Here is a 27,703-nt window from a genome sequence, read left to right as displayed (position 1 = left end):
CTCCGAGCTCATCCAACAGGGGTTTCTGTCCTTGGGTTTTTCACACTGAGATTTCCCCAGACTCCCTGAATCTTTTCACAATATTCTGCTCGGAAGATGCTGAAAGACCAAAGTTCTTTACAATCTTACTCTGAGAAATATTTGTTGAACTGATTTTCTGATGGAGTTTCGCACAAAGTTGGTCAGTGGAGACTCTGAAAATCATTTCTTTGGACTCCTTTAACTGATTAAAGGACAGATTTAAGTTTGTGTTGCATTTCAGAAAATTTTTCTTGATATGAGGTTAATGTCTTCACAACATCAGATAACATGAGTAGAAGTGTGTTTTAGGGCTTCAGGGTGCCTTACGTCCCAACAGCGAGTCGGTTTCTAACTCTGATTCCACAAACCTGTGTTCACTTCATTTGAAATGTTTCAGTCTGAACGAACCAGAAACCCGAGTCACCAAAACCTGCCCGGAAGGTTCTGGATGATTTCTGTTTTTTAAGTCGAACCAATAACGAGGATCCCTGCAGCAGCTTGTAAACAAACATCTTTATCAATAATCAGTTTTTAACAAGCTCTAACAAACTGTCAGACTCTGTTAAAGGGACACAGCAATAATTAATAGTACAAAAACATCTGCATGAAATAAATGAAGATGGTGATAAAATACATCCTGAAAATAAATATAAATACACAGATGAGTTGGTATCAGATTAATACATGAACGTTTCTACTATAACATCATCTGAAAGACGGTTTTGGATTTCTCTTCTCGTTAGCACCTGCTCCTCCTGCGTTTCCCCTCCCTCTCTGGCAGCGTCTCTCGCTGCCTCTTGCGACAGTTCGTGCCGTTCGGCTGCTCCGGCGCCGTGTCTGAGTTTTCCTGCGTCACCGTGGAAGCGTCTCGGTCGGGGACGGGGAAGGCCTGCAGGGTTAAGGTCTGCCTGAGGAACAGCGGTGAGCAGCCCAGCACAGCTCTGACGGCCTCCAGCAGCAGCAGGTTGCTCCTCGGCTCTGGTGGGACGTCAGTTTCTGTTGGAAGAAAAAAAAACAGAGTGAGGAGGAGCCTGATGAGAAAACATGATGCAGGCAGGTCAGTCTGCAGCTTACCGCCATCTTCTACCGCTGCTCTCTGGGTTAGTCTCCTCCTGAGAGCCGAAACCTCCGTCTGTAGCGCCTCAACCCGACGTTCGCTCTCCTCCACGTCTCTGCATGCTTTCTGTTACAAAGGAAAGACAAATTGATTTATAACACACATTTCAACAAGGGGATTCAAAGTGTTTCACAGAGAATGTTACAGTAAACAAAGTAAATCAGAAAGCGGTACAGCGCATCTATCATCCTCTTATCTGAGGTCGGGTCTCAGAACCAACAGGTCCAGGAGGGAAACCCAGACATCCCTCTCCCCAGAACCTCCACCTCTCCCGAAAAAGGTGGAGTGGAAGGTGGAAAGGAAGAGCTGGAGGGCATTCCACCTTTTTTCGGTTAAGAACCATGGCCGCAGATCTGGAAGAGCATCCCGGCTGCTTCACACTCAGCTGTGAACTGAAGGTCATGGCTTGAAGAAGCCAACAGAACCACATCATCTGCAGAAAGCAGAGATGTAACCCTGAGGTTCCCAAACCAGACGCCCTCCTCTCCCCGGCGACACCTCCAGATCCGGTCCATGAGAACCACAAACAGGATCTGTGACCAGAGGCAGCCCTGATGGAGTCCAACACAACGTAAAGCAGCTCCACTTTGGACCAAGGATGGGGACACAGCTCTTACTTTAGCCTTGTTTCCACTATGCAGTCCAGTACGGGTCGGGTCGCTTTGGGGTCAGCTTGCATTCCCACTGTACAAAGGGGACCCTCAGGGGTGGGCGGATTGCGTGCCGAAGCGTAAATAGCAAATAACAGCAAATAACAAATAGCATCCATTATGTGGAACCACCTCCAAGCTTCTTCAGCTTAATGCCACACTGGCTCAGGTCCGGTTGAAACCACTCTCTGCCATTTTTGCAGCAATCAGCTGGAAAACCTTTTGGTTTGGCACAGCGCCATCGAGCTCCCGCTGCACAGCCTCCTCACCAACACCGGAGAGCAGAGCCTGGAACCGGTCCTGTGTGCTAGGTACCCCAAGCAGAAGGGTTACGAAAATGGTAACGGGTTCCATGGGACCGGTACGCTTTGGTGGTAGTGGAAACACTGAAATAAGCGAACCGACCCGTACCGGACTGCATAGTGGAAACGAGGCATTTGTTATTCAGGGACCCCATACTCCCTCAGCATCCCCCACATAATTCCTTTAGGCCCCATCCACACGTAGCCGGGTATCTGCTAAAACGAATATATTTTTCTACGTTTGGACCTGTCATCCACATGAAAACGCATAAAAACGCACCGTAAACGAATGTTTTTAAAAACTCCGGGCAAAGTGAAGATTTTTGAAAACTCCGTTTATGCAGCTGCGTGTAGACAGAGATAACCGGAGATTTGCGTTTTCGAACGTCACAATATGCGCCAAAACAACAACAAATCTGCTTAAAAGTCTAAAGTGCGACCTTTGTTTACTGAAGAAGCATGGATGCCTTGAGAACTGTGGTGGTTATTATTGTGCAGGCGCTGTTTATTGCCTTGATTTTACACGCCCAAGTCGTACTCCTCACTCCTGTCGCTGTCGGAATTATTACGTCCTCATATCGAGGGGCAGTCCACTGTCATACATACGATCACCTGTCCGTGTGCTCAAAAAAGTGGCGTGCACACTTTATTATTTAGCTGACGAGGGCAGATTGCGCAAAACAGCAAATGCATTTGGGTTGTCAAGACAGGTGAAAACGCAGATGTTCGGTTATGTGTGGAAGGTGTTTTTTTCGAAAACAAGGTAATGTGGATACAGATTTTTTTATAAACGGAGGGGGGGGAACATTCGGTTTTAAAAATACCCGGCTACGTGTGGACAAGGCCTTAGAGTACATAAAAACTGAAAGCAGCTTCTCCATGTTTGGTTCCAACTCTGAGGACACAAAGCAAACCTGTTCCTGAAGGTTGAGAACGTAGCAGAGGATCTGAGATGAAACCATTTAAAGCTTTAAAGACCAACAGCAGGGTTTAAAACCAACAGGATGCAGTGTAGAGACCTCAGCATGGAGGGATACGATCCACTTCTCTGGTCTCAGGGAGGACTGAATCAGCTGTCTGATAATCTTTCATTCTCCAGGTGATAGTCAGCTGACATCATAACTCAGCTGAGTTCAGGTCTGAGTCCATAATGACACCCAGATTTCTGGCCTGGTTCGTGGTTTTTAACATTACAAACTGAAGCTGAGCTCAGATTTTTCCTCACTTTTCTTCTTTGGCTCCAAAGACAATGAGCTCTGCTTTGTTTTTGTTTAACTGAAGGAAATGCTGGATCACCCACTTGTTTCTTTCTAGTCCACATGCCATGTTTGTTCGATCAGATGTGTGATTACCTACAGGCACAAAGTAGGTTCTGAACCCTGACTGGAAGATTTAAAAACATTTGTGTGTCGATATCAATACTCTCACCTGAAGCTCCGCCTGCATCGACTCGTTCATCTTATCCATCTCATTCACCTCCCTCAGCTGCCCGTTGGAGGAGAAGAACTTGGACCTGAAACAGAGAATCACAGCTACGTGAGCTGGAACACGGACGTGGCGTGAAGGTGCTGGCGTGTGCGGGGACGGTACCCGTGTTTCTTCATGGTGAGGCTGTAACCTTCTGCCGAGCACGGGGCCGACACCTTCCAGTACGCCTGCTGCTCCAGCAGACCCAGGTTGTTGACCAGCACGGGTACGTTCACAAAGCGCCTTCACAGAAGAAACACAGCTCTTTATCTGCATGTCACATGCATGTCAGCGGCTCACATGACAGACGGGTTCAGGCTCACCTGCTGCGGGAAATGAAGGCGGAGTATTCCGTCCTGTGGGTGGAGCCTGTCGGCGTCACTCTGCTGGGCGTCAGCAGCATGAAGATCAAGTGAGGGTTGGACAGGGCGCTCTTCAGCTTATCGTGGACCAGCTTCTCCCTGAACGTCATGTGCTGCTCTGAGTTCCTGCGCTGCCGGTACCAGCCGATCACGCTGTCCTGCACACACAGAACACGTCGCGTCAAACACGTCAACGCCAAGTGCCGAGGACAACGAACAGGCCAGATAAACAAAACCAAACCCAGGACATGTCAACAGAGTTTTCCTCACGATTAACAACTCAATGCATCTGTTTTCTTTTTTTCTGAGGTCTTACTGAGATAATAATAATACAACATTTTATTTGGAGGTGCCTTTCAGGTCACCCAAGGTCACCTTACATTAGAATTAAGAGCATAGAAAATAATAAAAGCATAAAAACATGAGACAACATAAAACAGAAGTGCACAGAGTCCAGTTATAGGGAGTATGCCAGTTTGAATAGGTGAGTTTTAAGTTGGGATTTGAATGATGTGATGGAGTCTGACTGTCTTGTGAGTGGGGGGAGGGAGTTCCAGAGCCTGGGTGCTGAGCAGCTGAAGGCTCGGTCACCCATGGTGCTGAGGCGTGACGTGGGGATGGTTAGTAGTCCGGCAGAGGTTGAGCGGAGGGTGCGGGAGGGAGTGTGTTGGTGAAGGAGGTCGCTGAGGTAGGTGGGGGCTAGGTTGTGGAGATCTTTATAGGTGAGGAGAAGATTTTTGTAGTGAATGCGGTATTGTACTGGGAGCCAGTGAAGTTGAATGAGAACAGGGGTGATGTGGTCTGAAGATTTGGTACCGGTGATGATCCGGGCGTCTGAATTCTGAATGATTTGCAGTCTGTTAATGAGTTTGGTGGGGAGTCCGGTGAGCAGGGCATTGCAATAGTCAATGTGGGATGTGACAAATGAATGAACCAGGATTTCAGTGATGGGCGGAGTCTGGAGATGTTGCGGAGGTGGAAGAATGCGGTCCGGGTGATATTTTGAATGTGGGGTGCAAATGAAAGGCTGCTCTCCAGAATAACGCAGAGGCTCTTGACTTGGGGTGAAAAGGGAACAGGAAATCTGTCGATGATGATGGGTGGAACTGGGTTGTGATGTGATTTGGTGAGGATGGATTTGGAGCCGATGAGCAGGGCCTCGGTTTTGTTGCTGTTAAGTTTAAGGAAGTTCCTGAGATTATTGAGACAGGCTTTGGTCAAAGTACCTGTTGGTTGGGAAATGTTTAAGCAGGAAGCCACCGACAACAACAACCATACAGACATTGAGGAGTACACAGACACCGTGACCTCCTACATCAGCAAATGCATCGATGATGTGACCCACATAAAAAACATCATCACCCGAGCTAACCGGAAGCCATGGCTGACAGGGGACGTTCACAGGCTGCTGAGGCAACGCCTTCAGAGCTGGGGACGAATCTGGCCTGAGAACAGCAACAGCCAACCTGTCCAGCGGCATCAGGAAAGCAAAAAAGGATTACACACAAAAAATAACCTCCCACTTCAGGGACAGCAGAGACGCACAGAGCCTATGGCAGGGCATTCAGGCCATCACGGACTACAAGCCTGCGCCACAGAGCTGCCATAGCAACACAGAGCTGCTCAACAACCTGAACAGCTTCTTCGCACGCTTTGAAGAACAGAACAACACTTGCCCATAGAAGACACCCCCCCTCCTCACCATCAGACCCTGCGCCTGTCTGCTGCCAGCGTAAAAAGGACACTCACCTCTATCAACTCCCGCAAGGCCACAGGTCCAGACAACATCCCCGGTCGTGTGCTGAAGGACTGTGCAAAGGAGCTCAAGGATGTCTTCACAGACATTTTTAACACTTCTCTGAGGCAAGCTGTTGTTCCGTCGTGCTTCAAGACCGCCACCATCATACCTGTGCCGAAGAAATCTGCTCCATCCTGTTTCAACGACTACCGTCCTGTGGCACTGATTCCCATCATCATGAAGTGCTTCGAACGGCTAGTCATGTCACACATCACATCCACCCCCCCCCCACCCTGGACCCCTACCAGTTTACATACCGAGCCAAACGATCTACAGAGGATGCAATCTGCTCTGCCCTCCACCCAGCCCTCACCCACCTGGACAAAAAAGACTTGTATGTGAGAATGCTGTTCATAGACTTTAGTTCAGAATTTAACACCATAATCCCACAACACCTCATCCACAAACTGGACAATCTGGGGCTCAGCACCTCACTATGCAACTGGCTGCTGGACTTCCTCACTCAGAGGCCGCGAGCAGTACGTGTCGGCAACAACATCTCAAGCAGCATCACACTGAACACAGGGGCCCCCCAAGGCTGTGTGCTCAGCCCCCTGCTCTTCACCCTGCTGACACACGACTGCTCAACATCCTTCAGCACCAATCACATAGTGAAGTTTGCGGACGATACAACTCTGGTGGGTCTCATCACCAAGGGCGACGACTCACTACAGGAAGGAGGTCGACCTTCTGACCACGTGGTGCAGAAACAACAATCTCCTACTGAATGTCAGCAAGACCAAGGAGATTGTTGTCAACTTCCAGAGAGGCCACACCCATCACCTGCCACTGACCATCGATGGTGCTGCTGTGGAGAGAGTGAGCAGCACCAGATTCCTGGGGGTGCACATCAGTGAGGACCTCTCCTGGAACACCAACACTGCAGCACTGGCGAAGACAGCCCAACGGCGCCTCTACTTACTGCGCAAACTGAAGCGAGCGAGTGCACCACCACCCATCATGTGCACATTCTACAGAGGCACCATGGAAAGCATCCTCTCCAGCTGCATCACTGTGTGAGGCGGGAGCTGCACTGACTACAACAGGAAAGCCCTGCAGCGCAAAGTGAACACAGCAGGAAAGATCATTTGTGCCCCACATTGGTAAATGTCTTGTCCTATCTTCACCGTGGGATAGTTAGGAACGCAATTTCGATCTCTCTGTATGTCTTGTATATATGAAGAAATTGACAATAAACCTGACTTTGACTTTAATCTGTGTTGGCTTAAACTAGTCAGTTATGTTCTATCACTGCAATGATGCATAATCATTCACGTCCACACCAAGACGTATCTTTGAATTGAGAAATTTCCCCACCTGAGCCCCAGATAGTGGACACATTTGAGTCTAATCTGGTCCACTTTTGGATCAGTAATGGCCCACATTCGGGCCAAACATCCTTTGCTTTATGGACTATGCCAAACACCACGCTGACACCTTCATTGCTCACCTGTTTGTTGTCTGCCAGCATCTCCTGCAGCGCCTTCATGTTCACCTCCCCAGAGCTGCTGTACAGACTGACACACACCATCACACAAACATAACAGTCATGTAAAACATGTCACTCTAACACCTCATCGTGTTTGCAGTACTCACGTGTTCACCCTGCGGCAGAAGACGTACTTCTGGACGTCTGTCAGAGAAACGCACATTACACACAATGAAGGCTTTGTACAAGTACACAAACTATCACCTTCAAAAGTCCAAGAAGCGAAGAGTACAAAAGTATTCACCCCAAAACTACCAGATTTCTCACCTTTGTGTAAGAAAAATCCACAATTTTGGGATGTATTCAGTCCAGTAAACTACGTGTACCTCAGTACTTACTGTATACTTCCTCGATGTGGATATGATCAGACTGAGAGTCGCTGATGGTGACCTGCTCATCAAACCTGCTCTCTCCGAGCAAGAGACCCTCCTAAACAGAAACCAGACATCACATGGATGGAGACATCACTTGAGAGTGTGCACCCACACTTGACCTCAGTTTTAACTACTCACTCAACATGACAATGAATTGTAACTGGGCGCCACTTATTAAACAATCTATGTGACGAATAGAAAATTCGTTTAGTGGATACGATATATGCCAAATTTACCAGCAGACCTTCATATATCATAGAATGTATTTACTCAGTTTTACAAAGTGTATATATCTTCTTACTAGTTGGTTTCACTTTAATTTAAAGGATATTTGAATGCAGCCTGGTTAGGTATGTCATAACCGATAGCCGTTAGCTTTGTTAAAAAGTTGCAGTAACATCACTGTAGGGGTTTTAACTTCACTTATCAGATACACACGCCGCACTGCACCCAACTACGTGATAAACATTTGATAATTTAACTATTATATGCGGATGAGTCCACTTCAAAGTTCGTTAACAGCGTTTGCTAACTTTCTTGTTCACTCGGTAATCTGACCGAGCGGCGGATTCCACTGAAAAAAAACACAGAATTTAAAGAGGTATGCAGGAGCTCCTCACCACGTCGGAATTATTGTTCAAATGCTGGAACATGAGGGAAGCCATCACTATCCCAGACACACGTACAGTCGGTTCCGACATGATGCTTGTTGATATCAGGATACAGAGCCCAGAAGAGGCGCCGACTACGGTGGCCCCGAAGTTCCAAACACTGCACAAAAACAACAACAGAGAACTCTTCGTTTCAGTTCAGTTTAATTTATAAAGCGTCAAATCACAACAAACGTAATCTCAAGGCATTTCAAAGATACAATCCAATTGAAGCCAACAATACAACAGGGGAAAAAACAAAATTTGATAATAAATGTGTGTTGGAAGGTAGAAAAACTACTTTAAATACAACTATTCTGAAAATCCAACTTTTAGGAGGCGTTTTTTCTACAGTGAAATGTAGCTGTGTTCTCTGAGGTTGGGTTTAAGGAATGCTTGTTTTTTTTGTTTTTTCAAATAAGTAAAGAAAAAAAAACAAAGCAGGCAGTACTGTGGGGGTCACGTTCTTTAATTTCTCCAGTGCTTTTAATTTGAGAATGAGGAGTTGTCGTCATAGTACAGAGCCCCGCCCCTATCCACCATGTTGGCAGGATGCTAGCGTGAAAACGTCATTCTCTCCGTTGGTTTACAGTGTACGCGTGTGTTGTTAAATCAGTAAGTTTAAACAGTGCGAAAATTGCAAGAACATGCCTGGAAATCACTACTGTGTGAAGAACTGTTCCAGTACCTCACACAATGCGTTTGGGAAACATAGGAACAACGAAATACATTTTTTTCGGTTTCCTAAATGGATGCAGCATCAGGGAGAGCAGGTGTCTGACCTGACGAGGAGACGCCGAATTGCTTGGTTGGCTGCAATAAGAAGAAAGGACCTTACTTTCGATTGCACCCCTCTGTCGATGAGAGTGTGTTCTCTGCATTTTCACTGGGTACGTTCTCTAAAAACCTCTTTATGTTGTTGTCTCTTAAAGCTACGAAGTTACCTTATGTTGTTGCAAACCCTGAAGTGCACCTGGCGTTGCTGCCTAGCTAACTATCTAGCAAACTGTTGCCTCTAAGAAAATTAATGTTAACTACCCCCTAATGTGGCTAATGTGTTAATGTGTACCCCCTCAGCCCGTCATACCATGAGCAGCGTTACCCTCTCAGGCTTTATCTTCATTTTGCATGTGTTCTGTGATGGGTTTGGAGTGATTGCATAGATTTTTTCATAAACTATTTATTCTGTTGTAGGTAAGCCATCATATGAGATGTTGGAGAACCACCCTGACTGGACACCATCCCTGCGATTAGGCCACAATGATGTTAAAGAGACAGATGTAGCGCGATATCAGCGGCAAGTACAGCGCAGGACCCAGCATCTGGAGCAGCCGCCATCACCAGCCCAGGACATGGGATGTGGACTTTGCACATCTAGACGAGATGTTATCAACAGTCTTATGGAAGAAAACAGAGAGCTGAAGAGGGAACTTGATGAATATCGGATGAATGAGAACTTTCTGAGTGGTGATGATAACACAGTGAAGTATTGGCTTGTAGATGGCCAAGTCCTGCACCCAGCCACAGCAGAAAGTCTCGTACGATTCCAAAGATTTGTGACTTTTAAACTTCTGCATAGTGTAGTAACTTACACCAAAGACAAGATAATTTACTATGTCCATAGCTATATGTGCACGGAGGTAACTGGTCCAGGTCTCTGTGCCATTCTGCTGCAGGGAGCTCGTAAGGATCAATATTTTGGATGCTCGAGAGCTTCTCCAAATACCGCTGCTTTGCGCTTGTAATAAGCTTGTCCCTGTAAGGTCCCTTTTCTTTCGCCTTATCTTTCTGCATTGCTTTGCTTTCTTTCTTTTTTTTATTGTATTAGTCTCTGTCCTGCCGAAATGATAAATGTGGGAAATTTAAAGATATCTGGAATATATTGGCGCGCCTCCGTTAAGTTCTGATTGCGTTGCCCCTGGCAACCAATAGCGTCTCCTGCCAACATGGCCGACCGGCTCACGTGACTCCTCATTCTCAATACAATTCCACCTGCACTTGCACAGCTGTGTGGATAAGGTGTGTTTTCAACACAACACCGGTTCTCTCCTCTAATCTCGTTGCTACATTGAACGCTGTGTACTCGGCTTAGTCCATTCCTGTTGATGAGAAAGCATTGTAGCATCTGCTGCTAACTTACAGCTACACTGCTAAAATATTTCAATGGGAAGTGTAACCAGCGGCTGACTTGCTACTTTTGGATGCCTTAGCGCGTCAGGCTCTTGAGGAGAATGTGTAGATATCCTTGCGGAGACAGACGAATGGCTGACATCGCAATTAAGACTGCCAAGGACTGTGCTGCTGCAAATATGCAACTTGCTAGAGCCACAACTCCAGAGAAACACGCCGATCAAACCCAATTCCACCAAACAGCCAGGGGCCTCATGTACAAAGCGTGCGTACGCACAAAATAGTGGCGTACGCACCTTTTCACGTCAACGATCAGATGTATCAAGAGTGAAATGACCGTGGAAATGTGCGGTGCCTCACGCCAACTTCAGGGCTGGCGTACGCACTTTTCTACAGCTGTTTATTCTTTGGCGACACCTAAGGTGACGTTGGGAAACTTTTATAATAAATAAATGTGAAAACAATTAGTCCTCAGACAGTGATGTGCACATTTGAGATACATGAACAATTAATACTGATAAACAATTAACACACCCATGTGTCTGCAATTACACTAGTGGATATAAAAGCATGCGCAAAGTGGTGCAATGCATACCATTAAAAACAATGGCTGCGCGCCTGCGCAATCGTGCACTGCTCGCACATTCTCAGCGCACAAGAAAATCTATGCGGCGCATAAAATAAAATTCACCATAAATGTATTAATTAATATCTAATACTAGACCTAATCTAATCTAATTAATTAGACCAATTTAGCCCAATCTCTGCAGGGGGCTAAATTGTTTCTCTGAAACTCATGTTTCAGAGAACCGGGGTTAATTTCTTAACCTATAGTTAGCTGAGAACAGTGCGGCTGAGTTAGGAGCTAAGTCGCAACCCCTTATCATGGCGAAACAAATGGGCAGCGCCAGCGACACATCCACTCCCCAAGCCAAAGTAAAAAAGAAATGCGGTTCTTTTAGGATGGTATGGCTGTCTGAGTATGTGCAAATAGAAGAACAAGCGGTGAAACTGGGTGGGATTTTTCCTTTTTCGACTGAGAAAGGTCTACTCTACAAAACATGCAGGCTGCAAGGATGACTCTTCCCATTGCCAAAGCATCACTCTCACATATAACATATAACATACTACACGTCTCATGAACAACAAGATTTTTGTCTTTTTCATTTTAAGTGGGCCAAATTGCTTATATTAAAAGTAAACAAATGAAAATTGCTGCTGTGATTTGATTCTTTTAATAAGCCATGTAACTTGCTATGATCCAAGGTTTTGAACAGGTGTGATACAGGTGTGTGGCCACAGCGTGCACATCTGATGTTGCTCACAGTGGTCCTCAGGGAGCTTGTGCCCAGACACATGAAAAATTAGAGGGAACATTGGTTGAGAGGACAGAAAAGAGGGGACAACAAGCACCATAACATCAGGCCAGGGATACCTGCAGAGAAAGAGAAACACAAGTTAATGACAACAATAATTTCATATGTACATGGAGAGTAAAGAGAGCAGAGAGAGAAGAGGTGCATCATGGGAGGTCCCCCAGCAGTCTAGACCTGAGACATTCCTAACTATAAGCTTTATAAAAAAGGAAAGTTTTAAGTCTAATCTTTAAGGTAGAGAGGGTGTCTCCTTCCTGAACCCAAACTGGATTCATACCTCTTATTTGGAGATCCGTTCTCACACAGAGTGGTTGCCTGTGGTATGAAATGCGCTATATAAATAAAGATGCCTTGCCTTGCCTAGCCTGCGTGGACTGCAGAAGTAGCAGGATGTGATGTAAAAAGACTGTTCTGGAAATTAAAGTCCTTAATCTGGACTGAATGTGTTCTCACATGCAGCCCCTCTGGAACTTGCCTAGAAAACGAAATGTGTGAAAACTGCTGAAAAATGAAAAACAGGCCACATAAACAAGTAATAATAATAATGCAAATAACAATAAAAGAAACAAGTTTTATTTTTGTTGTTTTTTTTGACTGTCATAGTTCGAGTTTGTTGTGTTGATGATTATTGTTGTAGTTTGAATTTTGTTGTATTTATGTTAGTTGTAGTTTGAATTTTGTTGCGTTCCTCACTGTCTTGGTTTTAGTTTTATTGTGTTTCTGATAGTAGTTTGAGTTTTGTTGTTGTAGTTCAGATTTTTGTGGGTGTGTTTTCAGATTTTCTTCTTTTTCAAACTTGTGTTTTTCTAGACCTCTGGACCTCAGGGCCACCGTAGATAACGGTTTCCTGCATTTCCGTTGCGCGGTTCGTCATCAATGGGGCGTGGCTTCAGATGACCGTCAGAAGGGGGTTTTAATTCGGGAGCAGCGGACTCAGACCAGCTGTCTCAGCTGGACATTTGTGACCGTGTCACCGCTGTCAAGTACGCGCTTCATCACCAGCATAAGTGTCTGTCACCGGGACCCGGATTTAACGGTACCGGGGTTCGGTTTAGTTTCGACTGCAACTGGGATTAACGGAACAGCCACGAAGCTCTTTGACGCCACGGTTTACTGAGGTGACGTTACTGTGGATTATTTTACTCCGTTACTCTGAGAATGAACTGTCAGACTTTTACTTCAGTTTATCTAATTATGAAATATGTGCTTATCTTTGTTGCAAAACCCCCATGAACTGTATTAATGTTTACACCGGCACAGATGGAGTTTATAACCACTTTATAAGCTGTTCTGTTGTACTCTAAAAAGGTGGTCTACGATAACAAAGGAAATGTATTTCTTTTGATTGATTTATATAGCATACTTTGAATTTAATCAATTTCCTTTATTGGAAGAAATTGTCGGACTTCAGCGTGTTATATTTTCAATCGTCTGAAATCGACAGATTGAGCAGTTTCTCTACTATAGAGTAAAAAAGATTTTAGATGTACACTTAAATTTAATTAAATTGTTGGCATTTGGCCTAAAAAATGTCCAAACTATTACTGCTTTTCCTTTCTCCTGGTCAATAAATCAACACCACAGTTCTGCTTTTCAGTATGTTAAAATGGTTTGATTTTTATCTAATACATTAATATAAGTGAGTCATTTCGGTCTGAAAGCCACAAAACAAGTTCAAAACGAAAGAAAGAACATAATAATCAATCAATAGAGTGTGTATACACATACATACTCTATGTAAATACACTGAACTAACATAGACACTGAGTACAAGCACCTGAAAGAGGAAATATTATGGAAAAATCTCCTTTTCCGTGCTTGAGAACAAATATTTGGATGTCTGAAACCACTACCAACTCCAAAATTCAGACAAAAACTCAACCCTGGCATTTTGTTTTCTTCCCATATTTCTGAAAATGTGATATTCAGACAGATGTTGAGATTTTTAAGGAAAATGTAAATCACTTCACAAAGTACCTCCATCTGTGAGGAGCCTGCAGTCACTGTATTGTGGAAGTGGGATGTTTCAACTCTTTTGCTGCTGATTTTTTCTTTGATAGTAACGCCAACTCTCAATATTAGTAATATAGTTTACTCAAATTAAGTACTTTTACCTTAACACCAACCATTTCACAGTGTGTACGGTCATTTTGGTGGTACGTAGTGAGATACCCCTAACTGTACTCTAATCATTACTATTTGACATGTTATTTGAACATAAAACAAGATGCATCATTGCCTAAATACAACCAGGAAGTGACAACATTGTTGTTGTAGTAGCAGTTGCCATTGTTTTTTTTTCTGAAATGTACAATATCCTTGGGTCATATGAACAAACCACCAATTTAAGGTAAACACACTTGTGCTAAAAAAAAGGACCAGACTCGGTGAATAACACCCTATAATCCCTATATAGACCAGTGCTGACCAACATATCATTGGGGTCATCAGGTGGGAACCTCCTTTCACCCATGTGTCGTCTAGTTGGGTCCACGACACCTCCAGGAGGTTAGATAGTGATCACCGGCGTCCCAGAGTCACTCCCCTATTGCCAGCCGTCACTGCTCCTCAAACCACAACAACCATCTTTTTTTTCCCACAGCCACAAGCTTCCCCAGCCTCTCACCAACTGCACACCAGTCATAGATTAAAGCTGCAGTCTGCAACTCTTTTTCAAGCATAATGCCTGGAACTGTCCGGGGATTCTGAAAGTAGTACATTAAATACCCCAATACAAAAAAAGAAAGAGTTCTCTAGGTCCCCTATATGTCCCGCTAGGTCCCTCCAAAGCCAGCAGGTTTGTTTACAAAATTGCAGACCGGACCGGTAAAAGGTAACCAATCAGGTTTACGAGCTGGGCTCTGCTGCCTGTCAATCACCGATTGTGCACGCGCGATACAAGGTAGGCTCGTCCCCACGCTTATTTATCTGGACTATTGAACTTCATTACGGGCTAGTCTACTTACTGTGTCTTCCATGATCGCAAATGACAGGTGAGGTGATGAATGAGGAGTCGTGTAGGCGCATCTGGCGTGCACGTAGACGTGCACGAGTTCTCATGTGTTTTGAAGGGGCGGGACAGGAAGTTGAATAACTTTTTATTTTTCGGTTAAAAAATAAGCATTTCTTGCATTTTGCGACTACGGAGGTCACCGTTTTCAACTTCAAGCGTTCTGATAGATCATGTAAACTCTTAAAATGCCAAAAATTAGGACTTTACGTATGACAACAACAAATCTTGCAGACTGCAGCTTTAAGATCCGATTTATTGGTCATGCATACACACGAAATTTGTCCTCCACTTTTAACCCATCCAGGTCGGCACCTGTTGACACACACATGCACAGGGTCACACACTCAGAGACAGATGCCAACCTGGAGCGGTGGGCAGCCATTCACAGCGCCCGGGGAGCATGGGGGTACGGTGCCTTGCTCAAGAGCACCTCGGCCGTGACAAGGAGGTGGACTGACACCCTTCCATTTGTCAGTTCCACCAATTTTTTGAGTGGTGAGAGTGCGAATCGAACCTGCCAACCTTCCAGTTATTAGACGACCGACTCTAACCGCTGAGCCACGGCCGCCCTGTGGGGTGGGGTGGATTTGAGGACAGGTTGCATTATTGTCAGTTGATTATAAAGATGTTGATTGTCAGTTAATGCCGTTCACGAGCGTCAGAAGTTCTGCCTGGCTTTGATCATAAACTGAACGGTTGTATCTGAACCGTCTACAGATGATGAGGTGACCTCAGAGCTGCCGTCATGGAGGACCTGTTGTGTGTGGCTGTGGCTGTTTTCCAGGCGTGGGTGTTCGTGGTGCTCTTCTTCATCATGCTGCCCGCCATGTTTGGCCTCTCTTTGGGGGTCACAGGGGTCTACATCCAGATCCTGGTCAAAATCCTAGAGGTGACGTCCTCAGTTCACTTCTGTCCTCACTTGTGTCTCTTTACTTCATGTTTGTTCAGACAAGAAGTGAGCAGCAGCGTGTTGAAAGTGTGTGTCTTTGTAGTGGGCGACGATCCGCATCCAGAGAGGACGGCAGGACCAGCCCAGCGTACCCGTCCCTCTGCCCACAGGTGGGTTTGCTCCGGAAAAATATCAGTATATCAGTAATGATAGAGGTCTTTTAGTAGCGATCGTTGTGAGGTTCATACAAAGCCCGACAGGTGTGAAAAACACCTTCTGCAAAGTAGCAAATTACACCAGAACAGCGAGAAAAAATTAATAAAAGGAGAGAAAGAAGGAAAATGGTTTAAGAAAAGTGCGAAAATGAAATATAAACAAAAACATGAAGTTAAAAAAGAAGAAGAAAAAATGTTTCAGATTTGAAAAAGATGTCAAATGTATAAGAATAAGAAAAATATATAAGACCCTTGATTTAGATTTTATGATAAAATGAATGAATAAAATAATAAAACGTCAATGAAAGTCACAACAAAATACCTAGAAAAAAATATTTAAACAAAAAAATAAATTATAAAACACATTTTCTATTATCTGTATCATGGAAATCAGCAATTAGGAATAAAATGACGAATATTTATGGAAAATATGCTGAAGAAACAATCAAACATTTACAAATGAAAATAAATTATATATTTTTATATTTTATTGTACTTTGATAAATGAAAGTGTTGAAAATCATTGAAGGTGATTTATTTTTATTTATTTTAAACTGTTAAAACTGTTTAAACTGTAACATTTTGTAGAGAAAATGTTCAACAGATAAATCAATAATGAATCAATCAAAGATTACAAGCTAAAATGTTTTATATTTGAATTATTTAAGGCCATACATTGATTCTAAACCTCTAAACCTGAATTTCATATAAAGATTCCTGTCGTCAAATCAGAGTTCAGGCACCTAAAATAAGTCATAAAGAGTTTTGTTTTGGACACGTGAGATATCCAGATCTTCTCCCTAGTGACAGTTGATCACACTTTTTACATTTTGAGTCATTTTTATATGATTTAAAAAAAAAAATCACTGTAAGTTTGGGAGTAAATTAAGGTTCGTAAAGTTTAAAAACTCCGGTTTCTGGAGTGTTGTGATCCTTTTGTGCTGTGTGAAATGGCGTCGGGATGAAGTTGGACTTTAAAAATCCTGTTGCAACACCTGGAGAAGCTGCTGTTGGACTGTCTGAGAGGCGGCTGTCTGCAGTTCCCTGCGAGTGTGTCGGTACACGGTGTACCGCTGTATGAGGGATTTGTTTCAGCTGCACATAGGCATCATGTGACGCTGTGGAAGCGAGGGTCGGGGCTCCTCATTGGTCAGCTGCTGCATGTGATGTCGGGGTGGCGTTCACTGTAGGAAAACACATGGCTCGTTTCAGGGTGATGATGCAACAGCAGATTGCATAACGTTTGCAAAACAGCAGACTGGAGTCCACATGGAATTTAAAGTGACGGTCTGAAACAGTGTGCTTCCATGTGTTAAATCTACAGGTTTAACTGTTAGCCAGCTGAAGTCACTGCGGATTTTCCACAGTTTTTACAATATTTATGTCAAAATAACCAGTAAAACAAATAAAACACGTCCAAAACATTAGAAATGACCTAGAACCAACAGGAAAAGGCGGAACGTAATTTCAACAGTGGCCACAGTGGTAATGAAGAAAGACCAAATCTGAAAAAGATACAACAGCAGACTCACTCTGTTTGTTCATGTGTTCACAGACAAATAATGTTGACTAATCCCAAAGAGGCAAGAAAACAGCCACAAATGTACTGAAAAAAAACATCTATTAGGTGTTTGATGATGTTAAATGACCACAAACAATGTGGAAAACTAAACCAAAGAGACTCCCATCTCACTCAGATGAGGCCAAAAAAAATCCAAGTGTTCAAAAAATCTTCAAGGAGTCTGAAAACGTGGTCACAAACAACAGGATAACTACCCCAGAGAAACAAAAGAGCCACAAATATACTAAAAAAATCTGATATACACAAAGAGATGCAAAGTGATGACAAACATGGAAAATCATCATTTCAGGATACAATCATAGACACAGTCAACACTTATGTCAAACCAGTTGCAAATTCAAAAAAATGATGCAGCTCACCTGTGAAGCCGCACAGCTACAACTCCAACAAAAATGGTCCTGATGCGTTTGCAAGGGTCCAGTTAATGTCCTCCAGTAAAATAGTTAGGGTCCAGTTAATGTCCTCCAGTAAAATAGTTAGGGTCCAGTTAATGTCCTCCAGTAAAATAGTTAGGGTCCAGTTAATGTCCTCCAGTAAAATAGTTAGTCCACAACAAGTCTTACACTCATGAAGACACACAGACGCAGACCGTGCCTCTACTCCAAATGGTTCAAGAACAGCTTTAAATTTACTTTGCGGATGCCTTTTTTAAGGCGAAGATTGCAGGAATTTTAAGGGGTTAAATCCTATAGTGTTCTTTACCTTGTTTTGACTGAACATAACTGCGTGTTTTCATTTCATTTCTGTGTCTTTTCTGACTTTTGTTTGCTTCAGGGAATGCTTTGTGTCTCTTCGGAACGCTACAGTGTTTTTCCTGAACTCTTCTTATTTCTGTCTGAACTTTGTTGTGTCTTCATTGAAGATAACTTTGTGTTTTTATCAGATCATTTTTCTTTCCTGAACTTTGTGTGTTTTTTGGTGAATACTTTGTGTCCAATGTGTTTTTCCCGAACTCTTCTTATTTCTGTCTGAACTTTGTTGCGTCTTCATTGAACATAACAGTGTTTTTATTTGATTCTACAGTGTTCTTACTGAACTTTACGTTGTTTTGACTGAACTCAGTTGTGTCTTGATGGAACTTTGTCTTTTTATTTCATTTCTGTGTCTTTTCTGACCTTTACAGTGTCTGATTTGTTTTTACTGAACCCTTCCTGTTTCTTACTGAACTCTTTACTGTGCTGTAATCTGTGTTTTTCTCTTTGCTCATGACCTTTATCAACCGTTTCCAAAGATTTCACTGACAGCTACTATTTCGATAATAAACCTTATTTGAAAAGAAAACTGGCAGTTTTGTTATTTTCATCATATGGGATATGATTTGAACCTGTTGTAAATAATAGATAATCGTCTGATATGCAGGATCAACCACAGCAGCTCTGGCTCCATATGTGCTGACTGTCTTTCAGGGATCATAGAGCGGGCGGGGGGCTCCATGGAGGAGGAGATGGGGCATCTACCGCGCTCTGAGCCCCTGGCAGTGGGGGAGTTCGCTCTGAGCGACGCCATGTATTTCTACAAGAGGGGTTTGGAGAGCATCGTGGATGACGAGGTAACGCAGCGCTTCTCCTCCGAGGAGCTGGACTCCTGGAACCTCCTGACCCGCACCAACCAGAACTTCCGCTACATCAGCCTCCGGCTCACCATCATCTGGGGCCTCGGAGTCTTTGTTCGATACTGCGTCCTCCTTCCTCTCAGGTCAGTCTGAGACAGCCGAACCTCTGACCTCCTCTGGGAGATGACATGTGGCAAGAAGCAGCCCTGTTTTCAGCTTCCTCTGCCCTGAGAAGAGCCGCTTATCAGCTGGGACCGGCCACACAGAGAGACAGATGCGGTCATTGTTTAACTAAATAAAAACCAGCATTCATTTAACGTCACATCAGATAAACACATTTCTGCTGCGGTGATTAAATTGGCTGGAGCTCGTCTGACAGGCTTGTAAAGTTAGTGACTGAATGAAGAAAACCACGAACAGTGTCACGAAGTAGAAGTTAGTCTTTAACATCCAACTCAGAGGACGTGTTTGTGTCCCCGCAGGATTACTCTGGCCATCATCGGCCTCTCGTGGCTCGTGATCGGAACGACTGTGGTTGGGTTTCTGCCTGAGAGCAGGTACACAACCTCCAAAAAGAAAAAGTTCATCTTAAATGTTCAGATTTTATGAAACCTCACATTTACTGTTTCTGTGTGTGTCAGTGCCAAGAACTGGCTGAGTGAGCTGGTCCACCTGACCTGCTACAGGATCTGTGCCAGAGGACTCTCAGCTACTATCCACTACCACAACAAGTCAGTCAGCTTGCATTTTCATTCATTTCTTGTTTTTATAACTCCTACTATAGTTTATTTAAGAGGCAAATGTTGTTTTACTTGTTGTTTGTTCAGCAAATTTGTCAAGAAAGCCCAAACAGGGAGATAAATACAGTGGTTCCGATCCAAACTCTTCTCAACTGAAGCTGTAGACAGATTTACGGAACAATTTACAGATTTCCAGAACAATAAAATGCCAAAGATGTTAGTCAAAGGTGACTAAAAACACAATTAAGAGGTTTAGTTAGAAGAAAACCGAAAGGTACAACAGTTTGAGAAGCTGGAAATGTTAAAGGTGACAAACTCTGCCGTTTTCAACAATTAGACACTATTTTCTGAGGTTTTATTGAGAAGTATGAGACAGGCTTTGGTCAAAGTACATGTTGGTTTAAGCACAGTGGCTCTCTGTCTCAGCCCTGTTTTCAGTCTGTTTTTGGGGTGGAGACTGTGCAAGTGCTCACCTCCGCCTTTTTGGGGAGTTCAGCAGCTACCTACACAATGCTGGAGATGTACACAGTGTCACTCGTAGTAATGCATGTGTACCGTTAATTACTGCGTTTAAATATTTTGTGTATATTAACCTCATTTAACAATTGTACTTGGAGACCTACATCTTTATCAGAAACATGCCGACAATGTAATGTTAACACACCGAGAGGTACACGGCGTTCAATGTAGCAACGATTGAGGAGAGGACCGGTGTTGTGTTGAAAACACACCTTACCCACACAGCTACAGGTTGATGAGTTCCTGAACCTAACCGTTCAGCTAGAAAGCTTCAGCTAACAAAGTAATGTGGGAACAATAATGTTCATCTTTCAGAAAGGAACAGCAATAACTCCTTAGAAGTTGCTGTACGTCATCTTCATTAGCTAAGCTGTCAGCGTTAGCTGTTGCTAAAGGAGAAAATAAATCAATAAACCATGAGGAATTATTTCTCAGATACTTCCATACGTCCTGCTCTAAAGTTCAGGCTCTGAGAGTTGGAACTGATGCCTCTTTGTGTGGACTTTTGAAATAAAAATCAGAACAGCTCGTTATATGAGGAACTTTCAAACAAAGCGGAACTAAAAAATACCAGGGTTGTGTTTCTGGAGAGGTCAGACACCCGAATATCCCCACGTTTGAATGTTTTTGTTATTTTTGTTTAAATATTTGCAGATTCACCACATGAGTCTGAGTGTAAAAGTTCTCAGTGTACTTTTGTTAACAGAAGCTTATATTATTCACATACTTTAACCCGTTATTGTGTCCATATGTATCTGAAAACACTTTTTATTTCCCTGATTTTTAATGCAAGCCTACAGAACATTGGACCGAAGTTTTAACTTAAATCTGAGATGTTCTAAACTTCTCCGTCGTGTTTGTGCAGAGAGAACAGACCTCAGAAAGGAGGAATATGTGTCGCGAATCACACCACACCGATCGATGTGGTGATACTGGCCAACGACGGCTGCTACGCGATGGTGAGTATCATCGACAGCAGCAACCAGCGCTGCAGTGGCGGGAAGTGTTCTGACGCAGCCTCGTCCACAGGTGGGGCAGGTTCACGGAGGTCTGTTGGGGGTCATGCAGAGGTCCATGGTGAGGTCCTGCCCCCATGTTTGGTTCGAGAGGTCAGAGATGAAAGACCGGCACGCCGTGACCAGCAGGTGAGGATAACAGCGTCATGTTGACGTCACACTGTTCAGCAGGTGGAGGAAGCTTCCTGATTCCAAACCAAAATATGTAAAAGTCCAGCGTGAACACAGAGAGAGAAATATTCAGACTTGGCTGATGGGAGGTGAAATACCAGAGCATGATGTCTGCGGGTCGTTAACCCCGTCTTCTTCTGATGAAATTGTCCCAGAACACTTTTCTGTGTCATAATGAAGTAAACTGCTGTTCCAGAACCGTCTGCAGTAAATCTTTGATTCTGGTCTCTTTTGAAAACTCCTGAAACTTTTTCCCAAACAGTCAGAATCCCTCTCGGGGTAACTGGGACTGAGGAGAAAAAGGTTTTCCAGTCATTCACACAATCAGACCACAGTCGTTCAATATTTTCCAGCTTTTTCTGCAGGTATGTCCAAGTCCAAATGTACTTTTTCACATGTTAATCTGCCTGCAGCCATGTTGCTTTAAACAGGCTGATCCTCCTTAAGTTGTCACAGCTTCATCATCTGTTTGACGCGTCAGACCTCAACAGGCTCACATACTGTGGCTGGTTGTTGTGGCTCCTATAGGCTCAGAGAGCTGTCAATCAGAAGATAAGAAGATAAGAAGGTTGAAATCACCGTATCAATGTTTATGTGCAAACTGACTAACGGGAGAGAATATGTGGAAGATGAGGCTGCTGGTTCTTTGGATGTAGCAACAAAATACTGAAAGGATTTTTTGGGCTAAAAGTTGGATTCTTGTCAATGAAAAAAAAGTGACATATGAGCTGTCTCAGTGTTGTAATTGTTACTTTGATTGTTGTTGATCATACCTCTTTGGTAAAAAGCTTTGGACCAATCAAATCACAAGAATCTCAAAGTTATGTAGAAAACAGCTGGTGGCCCACCAACGATTCAAGGAGTTATAAGTTTTCATTTTATCCCCTGAATTAGGAAGGTAGAAGCTATTCAAAGCCTTAAATTTGATCTACAAGGTCTGTTAGCTGCTCTGGAATTGACCTTTTACCTGTAACCCAGCAGGTTTCTGGCTCAGCGATTACAGACGTCACTGAATGATTAGACAAAAAAACAGAAGTTAGATTTTTCTCTTTTCTGCAGCTTTTTGTTCACTCTGCATCTCTTTGTTGTTGTATTTGGTCTCTTTGGGTTATTTTCAGCTCTCTGCTATCTTCTTTTGTCCTTTTTGTTATCGTTTTGTTTCCCTTTCAGGCAGTTTGAGCTCAGAAGTAAAGAAATGAACAAACTGTAACCCATCAGTGGGTTCTGGTTTGTCTAATCTTTCAATTTCTGTTGCTGTACAGCTAAATATGAACATATTCATATCTAATTTAGAAACAGTGATGGGCCTTTTAGTTTCTGTCTGAATGAAAGTGGACAAAAGAACTGCTGAACTCTTTGCCGTCAGGTTGTTGTTGGTTATTCTGCTTCCTTCTCAACGAATTTCAGCTCAGATTCACAGCCATGTCTCAGATACTCTCAGATCCAACAGAATTTCTCACATTTTGAGGAACTGAGGTGACCAGATTTGATGAATCACTCTGAGCTGTTCTTTTAATTTTACAAAGTTCACCTCAAACTTGACCGTGAGCGTTTGTGAGTCACATTGAAGCTTCGTGACCTCATTACAGGAAGCAAACAGCTCACACTTAAACGGAGAGTTCCTCAGTGACACCGAGGATTCAGATATCCTGAATTGAGTTTACAGAGCCTGACACAGCAAAACAAGTTAAGCATAAGAGCTCCTGATCATTTAGATTGATTTATGATTAAAGGGAACCGTTAAAGATAAGCTGCTGTTTTTCCCCTCGTCATGATGACTCCTGCGTTCCTCTCTGCAGGCTCAGAGCTCACATCGCTGCAAAGACCAAACTTCCCATCCTCATATTTCCAGAAGGTCGGTGTGTGCTGTCATTCATCACGTGAGACTGATGATGATGATGATGATGATGATGATGATGATGGCTGGATGACCTCTGTCTCTGTTTCTAACAGGAACCTGCATCAACAACACCTCAGTGATGATGTTCAAGAAGGGAAGCTTCGAAATCGGTGGGACGATTTATCCGGTCGCCATCAAGGTAGAGAAGCTGCACTCCTCCTCGCTGCTTCACGCTGCCACAAACGACCGAACGGCTGAAGTTTAGCGTGACAGGTTGTCAGACGCTCACCTTCAGTTTTGTCTCCATGTGTCTCAGTACAACCCTCGCTTCGGAGACGCTTTCTGGAACAGCAGCAAATACAACATGGTGAGCTACCTGCTGCGCATGATGACCAGCTGGGCCATCGTCGTCAACGTGTGGTACCTCCCTCCCATGACCATACAGGTACACCTCCCCCTCCCAAACACCGCAGAGTCTGTCAGCACCAACTCAAACGGAAACTCGGAGCATTTGCGTGAAAGGTTTCATTTTCCTCACCGATTCCCCAGAAATGACACAAACACAGCCGCAGAGTATCATCAGCTGATGTTATGTGACCATCTGTACTGTGGTCGATCAGACCTCTGACCGGGGCTGTGATCATGTGATCATATCCAGTTTTCACGTAATAACTGAAAACTTGATCAAATACAACTAATTCATCTTTCTTTTCGGAGTTCTTTGATTTCTTATTTTTCATCAGTTTCCCTCAATAGGGGCTCAAGAACTTTAAAACTTTATAAAAACCTGCTTATATTTAAAAAAAACAAAACGTTATCAGCTGAAATCAAGTCACATTATTATCACGAGTTTGATCAACATGACATCGGTATGTCATTAATATCATGATTATTGTTAATACTTGTGTATTGTGACCAAGTTCAACCGTTTTTTTCATCTTTTTACATTTGTTTATATCATTGAGTGTAACATAATACACCTCCATGTCTTACCTCTTTTAAACAATACATCATTTTTAACAGATTTCATAACTTATAATTGATAATTGAAACCAAACTGAGAGAAGCCTTCAGCTCCCCGATATTCTTAATTTGACTTGTTTTAAAGTTTTATAATGTGGAATCATCTTCTACATCACCAGAGTGAAAACAGGATAATGTAATATTGAGTTTGACCTGATGGTGGCAGTGCTAACTCCTTATTTAAATGTCTGAACCCAGACTGCAGTGTGTCAGTTTGGCTTTTTGTCAAGAGTAACGTGAATGAGCTGCAGCTGGTTTAGTTCATTAAATGAAGGAAGATGTCAGTTTATATACAGATGAGGCTGATTTACATTCCAACTCTGTCAGGAGAGCTTTATTATCAGTTTAAACTTTAAACTGCAGATAAACCTGTGGTTCCCTGTGCAGCCACAAACACACAAGAACTGTACTGTGCAAAAATGTTGAGCAAAAGTCAAAGTTTTTCTCTGGATATTTTCTGCTTTTTCACTCATTTTCAGTCCAGTCCTTGTACCTGAACATTTTCAGAGGAATGTGACCTTTGAATCATTCAAGCAGAAAAAAGGCTCCTAACTCCAGGGATGAACCAGTGTTGTGTCCACACAGAACAGACAACTTAGCAAAGTAGCCATTTTAAATTGGATCTTTAGGCACTTTGTTACCAGCAGCCTGTCACAAAGACACATCATTTGTTCCCATTTCTTTAGTTGCATCTATGAAAAACAGCAAAGATAACACAGTCTGACAGACAGAAAACAGGATTTCTGCAGCAACAAGGTGATTCCCAAAGAGCTGCAAGCTGAAAACTTGGCATATCTCAGCATGGTGTGCAGTGTGTCCTTAAAACATTTGAGGAAACTGGACAAGTGGAGGACAAAAGAAGTGTCAAGTGTAAAGAACTATCTCCAGCAGATGAGCAGGATCTGAAAGTGATGTCCTTAAGAAAGAGGAAAACATCCAGCAAAGACCTGACACAGGAGCTGAGAGATGCATCTGGACCTTCAGCTGATCCATCTGCTGTTGGCCCAAGCCTCATCAGAAATGGGCTCCATGGAAGGGTGGCTGTCAAGAAGCCGTTCTTAAGGAAGGGAAACAGGGAGAAAAGGCTGAGCTGTGCCAAAGGACACAAGAAGTGGACTGAAAATCAGTGGCAGCAGGTCTGATGGAGGGATGAATCCTCCCCAGAGCCCGGAGCTCAACATTACTGAAGCAGTGTGGGATCATGTTGGCAGAGAACGGGACAAAAGGCAGCCGACATCCAAAGAAGAGCTTTGGGATGTCCTTCAAGAAGCCTGGAGAACTATTCCTGAAGACTCCTTAAAGAAAGGACAGAAAGCTCGTCTGAGAGGGTTCAGGCTGTGCTGGAGAATAAAGGAGCTCAGACCTGAAATTCACTTTCAAACTCTGTTTCTGCCTCATATTCTGTATTTACATTTATGTTTGCTCACATTGCAACTATTTCCTGTTTTCCTGGAAATATTTTAAGAAATGAGGGGTGACTGAACATGTTTGCACAGAACTGCATTCTTCTGGAAAAATGTGCAGCTTCTGAGGACAAAAGATCTCAAACTCTCCTGGAAAATGTTCAGCTGTAGGAAAGGATAGACCTCCAAAGGTCTTTAGTTTTGTCCATGATCAGTCCACACAGGAACACTGTACGATGCAGCTTCGTGCCATCCTTGCCTGTCAGTTCTATGTTAGAGCTGCTGTGTGTGATTTTAACAGTTTGTGTGTGTGTGTGTGTGTGTGTGTGTGTGTGTGTGTGTGTGTGTGTGTGTGTGTGTGCGCGTGCGTGTCTGTGTGTGTGTCTGTGTGAGCAGGACGACGAGGACGCGGCTCAGTTTGCCAACAGAGTGAAATCTGCCATCGCTGATCAGGGAGGACTGCTGGACCTGGCATGGTGAGGACAACCCTCTCCTCAGTGCTCTGATAACTTCAGAACACCTCAGTCGTCCTCCGAGGTGGAATCTAAATGCATGTGCTCAGGTGGAAGCTCAGGTACCTGTACTGTAAATGGGAAATTATGTCACAACCTGCAGTTAATCAGGTAACACCCCCTGAAGTTGCTGGCAAGTTTCTGTCCTCTTCATCTTATGAGATAAAACTGATAAATCTGTCGGTCATCGTCCGATCGTCCGGCTCTAACAGCTGCAAAGGGTGAAAGAACGTGGATTAAAACCCAGTACATTTAGTTCAGCTTGGCCGACAGTGAAGATAACAAACTCAGAATATGACTTCCATACCTCCATGATAGGATGCTGAAAGGGTCAGAATGTGCGTGTGCAGTATGAGTGACATAATGAACATGTTCCTGATCAGAGGAAGACTTTCTGCAGCCTTTATGACAAGTTTCACCCAGTTTGAGGGTTTCCCAACTGCAGCCTGATGTGTAGCAGCTGTTTTCTGTTGTTGGGATGTCAAAACTCTGGTTATTTTTCTGTTGCATTAAAAGATCTGATTGTTAACACCTGGAACTGTGGAGCGATTCTAACCTGCAGAGTCGACCGTGTTCCTCAAACAATGCAAACGTTCTCAAACAGGAGCTTGTTATTTTTTTTGTAGGGACGGAGGACTGAAGCGAGGGAAGGTGAAGGATTCGTATAAGGAGGAGCAGCAGAAGATGTACAGCAGCATCATTGTGGGAAAGAATGGCATCGACCCCCCAGAAACATGCAGTGACGCCCCACAGGATCAGTAATCCTGACACAATCAACTGCTGACATCATCGCCCTCTGAGCCACATGTGACCTGTTTCCTGTTTGCTTCTTATTCTGCTGTTTTTTACATCGAATCAAACTCAAATCAAATCTGTAGTTTGCTGTGTGTGCGTTCACCAGCAGGAGGCAGTGTGTGACAACACAACCATCCTGCCCTCTTCCTCCTCATCATCAGTCAGGACTGAGCGGTCTTCCTCAGAGCGGCTGCGTCCACAGTGCACCACACGACTCGTTACTGTCTTCATTTCTGTGTGTCGTCTCAGCGTCTGTGAGAATGTTTTTTTAAACCAAACCTGTGTTGAAATCTCGTTCAAGAGTCTTCTTTTACAGGAAAATAGGATTTATTCAGCCTGCATGCACACGAAATATAAAGAAAACCCTGAAAAGTTCAACCAGGTTGGTCACTCAGCTCTGCTTCTTTCCAGGTTTAAAGCGGATTTTTTTAAAGGAGATTTACACTACATGTTGCTTCAGTTGTGCAATTTGAACAGAAGATATTTCAAACCTCAAACACATCCAGAGGAATGTGGAGCAAGTTTGCTCATTTTAAAGAAGATATATTTGATTTATTAAAGCACGTAAAGAGTGAACTGTAAACATCTGGAAATGCTGTCAGAATGTCTCGGTTTAGGTGTTAAAAAGCTGCAGGTTGGTTGGTCACGAGGAAACATAACAGGAAGTGATGCGTTCAGAGGTTAGAGTGAAAGGGGG

The 27,703-nt window shown here is 43.6% G+C and overlaps 2 protein-coding genes across 3 annotated transcripts; one reads left to right on the top strand and one right to left on the bottom strand.

Moving 5' to 3' along the window:
• Positions 1-538: 538 nt before the first annotated feature.
• Positions 539-8,325, bottom strand: abraxas1 (abraxas 1, BRCA1 A complex subunit). Its single transcript, XM_075455456.1, has 9 exons — positions 8,201-8,325; positions 7,545-7,635; positions 7,314-7,350; positions 7,168-7,234; positions 3,881-4,077; positions 3,681-3,800; positions 3,519-3,603; positions 1,096-1,204; positions 539-1,017 (listed from the first exon to the last, which is right to left on the bottom strand). Exons 1-9 carry the CDS (start codon positions 8,279-8,281, stop codon positions 761-763), a joined length of 1,044 nt encoding a protein of 347 aa, XP_075311571.1. The 5' UTR covers positions 8,282-8,325; the 3' UTR covers positions 539-760.
• Positions 8,326-12,622: 4,297 nt separating this feature from the next.
• Positions 12,623-27,296, top strand: gpat3 (glycerol-3-phosphate acyltransferase 3). Of its 2 annotated transcripts, none has more exons than XM_075455956.1 (13): positions 12,623-12,719; positions 15,467-15,638; positions 15,742-15,808; positions 18,842-19,130; positions 19,470-19,544; positions 19,629-19,718; positions 21,112-21,205; positions 21,276-21,391; positions 23,233-23,288; positions 23,387-23,472; positions 23,590-23,718; positions 26,096-26,175; positions 26,838-27,296. In XM_075455956.1, the coding sequence occupies exons 2-13, from the start codon at positions 15,495-15,497 to the stop codon at positions 26,971-26,973; spliced, it is 1,362 nt and encodes a 453-aa protein (XP_075312071.1). In that variant the 5' UTR covers positions 12,623-12,719; positions 15,467-15,494; the 3' UTR covers positions 26,974-27,296. The 2 variants fall into 2 exon arrangements, with proteins under 2 accessions (XP_075312071.1, XP_075312070.1); XM_075455955.1 differs by having other exon boundaries at positions 12,626-12,854.
• Positions 27,297-27,703: the final 407 nt, after the last annotated feature.

Source organism: Odontesthes bonariensis, chromosome 22 (assembly GCF_027942865.1).
Source record: "Odontesthes bonariensis isolate fOdoBon6 chromosome 22, fOdoBon6.hap1, whole genome shotgun sequence".
Lineage (NCBI taxonomy): Eukaryota > Metazoa > Chordata > Actinopteri > Atheriniformes > Atherinopsidae > Odontesthes > Odontesthes bonariensis.
The sequence above is the reverse complement of the archived record's forward strand: the minus strand, read 5'-3'. Positions and strand labels throughout refer to the sequence as shown.

Coding starts and splice junctions, on each gene's coding strand:
- abraxas1 (XM_075455456.1), bottom strand. CDS start 8,281: ATGTCGGAACCGACTGTACGTGTGTCTGGGATAGTGATGGCTTCCCTC. Junction 7,351..7,544: donor CCACATCGAGGAAGTATACA/GTAAGTACTGAG, acceptor TTTCTCTGACAG/ACGTCCAGAAGTACGTCTTC. Junction 3,604..3,680: donor CTCACCATGAAGAAACACGG/GTACCGTCCCCG, acceptor TCTCTGTTTCAG/GTCCAAGTTCTTCTCCTCCA.
- gpat3 (XM_075455956.1), top strand. CDS start 15,495: ATGGAGGACCTGTTGTGTGTGGCTGTGGCTGTTTTCCAGGCGTGGGTG. Junction 19,131..19,469: donor TGCGTCCTCCTTCCTCTCAG/GTCAGTCTGAGA, acceptor GTGTCCCCGCAG/GATTACTCTGGCCATCATCG. Junction 23,289..23,386: donor CATCCTCATATTTCCAGAAG/GTCGGTGTGTGC, acceptor TGTTTCTAACAG/GAACCTGCATCAACAACACC.